Below are 5,196 nucleotides of genomic sequence, written 5' to 3'. Positions count from 1 at the left end.
CTGGGGAGAAGGAGAGAGGGATACAAGGGTTGATTTGACAGTGTAAACATAGCTACTGGTGTGTCCTAGCACCTCAATGGTGGAACAAGCCTTACTTATTTTCTTACTAGCACTGATTTCACAGCTTTATTGAGTCAAGTTTTACTTGCAATGACTGATGTGGTTGTACCTTTCGGCCAAATTACCTTAAATGCAAATGGTGTCATCACAACTTCACTTGAGATACTCGATTTTTCCCACAGATGTCAATGTACACATTGACATAAGTGTCAAGTCTTAATGGGAACCTTGGCCTAACCGTTTTCAACTAACTTACCTGTGCAAACTGGGCGGGGTTATAGAACGTCACGCCTCCAGAGGGTGGAGCTCCCTGGGGCAGAGGCTGCGGAGTCGGGGGCACCTGGAAGGAATAGATGCAGGAGTTACCATGGTAACTAGGCAGTGAGGCAAGGCAATAATCCCCTTTCCCCCATGGCTACAGAGAGGACAATCTGTGACCACAGTGTTGTCGTGTTCATTAGGGCACACAATGTAAAAGTTTTGCAATGAAAAGCAAAAATGAGCATTTCTTGTTGGACAAGTACAGGTAATGTTTGGTACCTAATGAACATGACCCAGGTTTTTCTCTTCTGGGTTAATGATGTAACTGTGGGAACAGGCCAGGGGGAGGAGCAAGTCTCCAGCATGCCTCTAGTTTGTAATCAAAGGTATTTTTATCAGTTTTTGTATTATCGTATTTGTGATATACACTGAACAAAAATAAACGCAACATGCAATAATTTCAAAGATTTACTGAGTTACAGTTCATATAAATAAATTAGGCCCTAATTTATGGATTTCACATGACTGGGAACACAGATACATTTTTTTTTTTAAGTAGGGGCGTGGCTCAGATAAAGTCAGTATCTGGTGTGACCACCATTTGCCTCATGCAGCGCATCTCCTTCGCATAGAGTTGATCAGGCTGTTGATTGTGGCCTGTGGAATGTTGTCCCACTCTCAAATGGCTGTGTGAAGTTGTTGCATATTGGCGGATGCTGGAAAACACTGTCGTATGCGTCAATCCAGAGAATCCAAAATATGCTCAATTTGTGACATGTCTGGTGATTACGCAGGCCACGGAAGAACTGACATTTTCAGCTTCCAGGAATTGTGTACAGATCCTTGTGACATGGGGCCGTGCATTATCATGCTGAAACATGAGTTGATGGTGGCGGATGAATGTCACGACAATGGGCCTCAGGATCTCATCACGGTATCTCTGCATTCAAATTGACATCGATAAAATGCAATTGTGTTTGTTGTCCATAGCTTACGCCTGCTCATACCATAACCCCACCTTGGGGCACTCTGTTCACAACGTTGACATCAGCAAACCGCTCGCCCACAAGACGCCATACACGCTGTCTGCCATCTGCCCAGTACAGTTGAAACTGGTATTCATCCATGAAGAGCACGTCTCCAGCTTGCCAGTGGCTATTGAAAGTGACTGGTCCTGTGTGGAGGTCCTGGGCTGGCGCGGTTACACGTTGTCTGCAGTTTTGAGGCCGGTTGGACGTACTACCAAATTATCTAAAACGACATTGAGGCAGCATATGGTAGAGAAATTAACATTCAATTATCTGGCAACAGCTCTGGTGGGCATTCCTGCAGTCAGCATGCCAATTGCACGCTCCCTTTGCTGTGTGACAAAACTGTACATTTTAAAGTGGCCTTTTATTGTCCCCAGCACAAGGTGCACCAGTGTAATGATCATGCTGTTTAATCAGCTTCTTGATATGCCACACCTGTTAGGTGGATGGATTATCTTGGCAAAAGAGAAATGCTCACTAACAGGGATGTGCACACCTTTTGAGAGAAATAAGCTTTTTGTGCATATGGAACGTTTCTGGGATCCTTCAGCTCATTAAACATGGAACCAACACTTTACATGTTGCGTTTATATTTTTGTTCAGTGTAGCATCTTAACATTTCAAAATTGAGTCAGAGACACCATCAGAACAGCTCTAATTGGCTGCATTCTCCTCCAAATCTGAGGGATGTTGATTACCTCCAATCGGTTGAAAGTTAGCTAGCATGCTAGTGGGTGAGAGTGGTGCTTGAGACAGCCAGGGGGATACAGCTGATGGAATGTTAAGCAGCAAGGAAGTGAGGTGGGGGATGTGGTGGGGGTGTGGGGGGCGATTGAGGCCCAGCTAGAGGTACCTGGTTTATATGCGGACTCAATTCAAGTGATAAAGAACTCATTGAGCTAGAACGCGACAGCTAAAGATGGCAGGGAAGGGAAATAAATAACACGGACAAACACAAAACCACATAATTATTTCATCATCCCGTGCATGGATTAGATCAAGAACTGCATCCACTCCCAGTTTAATATAATCTCCTCAAAAGCAGATTTAAATCAAAATATCAACAATAAGGATTTATTTCTGATGTTAAGATGCACAATCTTAGGGAGAGGATCCATAATTAGAAAATGTGAGTCTTTTACATGTCATCCTGCCCAGGTGTTAGGATGGTTATGAGGCCCACACAGGAAAATAAAGGCTGGAAGTTGAAACATGCTCCCACAAACAAACAAACACGCACGTACCAATCATCACTCAACCAAGCTAGATGACTGTTAAAAGTGGAAGGTAATTTGTTTCAATGGGGGCATGAGGGTTTATGATAGAGTAGCAGGGGTACTACAGTCCTCTAGGAGGATTGAGATGCTTCTACCTCTCCTGACGGGGACCCAGCGGCAATAGGGGGCCCCACTGGACCGGGCGGTAACAATGTTGGGTTGAACATCTGGACAGATCAAACATCTTAATTCAGTTCGGCAGATATTGAATTGGTGTGTCTAATCTGATGGTCTTATGGTGTGAAATCTATTATACACAACTATAACCATCACTGGGAGTGTAATACGGTACCTGTGGCACAGCACTGGGGTTAGGGTCGCTCTGTTCCTGGTTCTCTCCTGTCTCTGGGACATTACCCACCATGGGCTGCTGTTCCTCTGGAGTCAGACAGGAGAGAACACATTACAATACAAATACTGTACACTCACACACCGGTATCAAAACAACACGCAAACAAACTAATATTCCCAACCCAGTCACACTCAAAGACCTATGATGACCATCGCTAGAGTACATTGATATATTTATTCAAAAGGTTAGCATACCTGCCCCGGGCACAAACAGGTTGGCTGGCATGGGCATGGGAGCCAACGGGGCAAAGAAGTCTGACGGGGCAGGTGCCGATCCACCGGGCTTGGCACGGGGTCCACCTGGGTTCAGGACATCCACGTAGCGGCTCTTTGTACCTGAGATGGGTGAGAACATATATTTTTTTTATCTGCTAAAAAAATCCCCCAGAAAATCTGACGTGCCAAAATGACAAGCACTATTAGTGTGGTTCCTAGAGGTTTGCAGCGGTTTCAAGTGCAATGTGACATGTATCATTATTTTCCTTCACATTCCCGAAAGCCAGGATCATGCACCTGCCTCTATTTCCCTCTACAATGCTCACAAGCCATGCAGGACTTGCTAGAACTGGGAGTGTGACAAACACACCTGGCTAATTCAAAGCATACTCCCTTCAGACAATATCCTAGTTGCCAAGTGTGAGCAGGGAGTGATGCGCTCCCATAGCAGTCAATGAAACCTGATACACTGGTCATGTGAGCAGCAGCACAAGTGAAATGTAGCTGCAAGAGTTTTGCAGCACTGCATTGAATCTAAAACCTGTATCAGCTAAAAACCCACAATGAGGGGCTGCTTACGTTATGCCAACACGTGTAAATCTCACCTGCTCTCCTGGAGAACATGTTGACAGGCGGCCCACCAGTAGGGGGACCTCCAGGACCCCCTTGTCCCGGTATGGGTCCCAGCATCTTAGGGAAACCCGAGGGAGGAGGAGGAGGGGGCTTGTACTGGTTACACAGACACAAACACACAACAACTTTATTATTAGGATCAAAGATATCTCTGTGTTGATAAACCAAAATATTGAATAAATACAGATGGTCATAAACGTGCTAGGATATTAATATAAACCTCTTATTATGAGGACTAAGAATGTACATTTTGGGAAATGTTGCTGCCGACTAACCGACCCTCATTAAACGGTCAACAAACGGTTACATTTTTTCCAAACAGTAATTTGATGTGATCAACAGAAAATACTATGCATGCGGACGTTTTTCATTAAGAGCATAATGGAAGCATGCAACAATAGCACGCCTATTGTCTTCCAGTCAAAAGGCTATATAGCCTATTATTCAACATGCAACTCCTGTAATGAAGCAGCTAATAAAACAATTTCAAACATTTACCAAAATGCAATTTGTGGGAAAACACTGTTCTAAACAGAGCACCTAATGCGAGCGGTTCCGTATGTGACAAAGATGAAAACACTGTTCTGAACAGAGCACCTAATGCGAGCGGTTCCGTATGTGACAGAGATAAAAACCCTGTTCTGAACAGAGCACCTAATGCGAGCGGTTCCGTATGTGACAAAGATGAAAACACTGTTCTGAACAGAGCACCTAATGCGAGCGGTTCCGTATGTGACAGAGATAAAAACACTGTTCTGAACAGAGCACCTAATGCGAGCGGTTCCGTATGTGACAGAGATAAAAACACTGTTCTGAACAGAGCACCTAATGCGAGCGGTTCCGTATGTGACAGAGATGAAAATATGTTAGAAACTTAGAAAGAGCTGGATTCTAAAGATGCAACAACTAGGTGGAGTTGCTAATACAACCAGGATTGTGCCATTGGCATGTAGAAGTCTAACTTTTTGATTGATGGATTTTGGCTAGGCTACTTTGAAGCAAGGTAAGACATGCTTCATTATTTGAAGTAAAGTAAAATAGGTTTCAAACCACTATACTGCCTCAAACGCACATTGCAAAGTTTAACATGTGATTGCATTTCAAATTGTTATTTGTTGCGCAGTGACTGGGCTTATAAATGCATACATTTCACTCCAGTACCAGCTTTTTGAGGAGCTGCTGTTGAGCTGTCTGACAGGCGATAGGCTATTCTGCTCTTCAAACTAGGCTCTGTAGCTGTACGTGTATGATAAATAAGATACATGAAGACTAACAGAAAATACATGCTGCAATTTAAACCATTAATTTATGCAAATTAACCTATAGACCGATAAGCATGACCGGTCGAATTAAGTTTTGCCAGCTAC

At 43.8% G+C, this 5,196-nt stretch overlaps 1 protein-coding gene across 6 annotated transcripts in view; it reads right to left on the bottom strand.

Moving 5' to 3' along the window:
* sec16a (SEC16 homolog A, endoplasmic reticulum export factor) overlaps window positions 1-5,196 on the bottom strand; it is a 73,531-nt gene that overhangs the window by 2,693 nt on the left and 65,642 nt on the right. For 4 of the 6 annotated variants that reach the window (XM_036977742.1, XM_021603211.2, XM_036977739.1 and 1 more), the window contains 5 exons: window positions 3,802-3,925; window positions 3,176-3,316; window positions 2,922-3,007; window positions 2,725-2,796; window positions 317-400 (listed from right to left, as the gene is read on the bottom strand). In XM_036977742.1, coding sequence (XP_036833637.1) covers window positions 317-400; window positions 2,725-2,796; window positions 2,922-3,007; window positions 3,176-3,316; window positions 3,802-3,925 — 507 coding nt within the window. Of the gene's footprint in view, window positions 1-316; window positions 401-1,847; window positions 2,266-2,724; window positions 2,797-2,921; window positions 3,008-3,175; window positions 3,317-3,801; window positions 3,926-5,196 lie in introns of those variants that run through there. The other 2 variants (XM_036977740.1, XM_036977741.1) reach the window with 2 other exon arrangements.

This window comes from Oncorhynchus mykiss, chromosome 5, assembly GCF_013265735.2.
Source record: "Oncorhynchus mykiss isolate Arlee chromosome 5, USDA_OmykA_1.1, whole genome shotgun sequence".
Lineage (NCBI taxonomy): Eukaryota > Metazoa > Chordata > Actinopteri > Salmoniformes > Salmonidae > Oncorhynchus > Oncorhynchus mykiss.
This window is presented reverse-complemented; position numbering and strand designations above follow the sequence as displayed.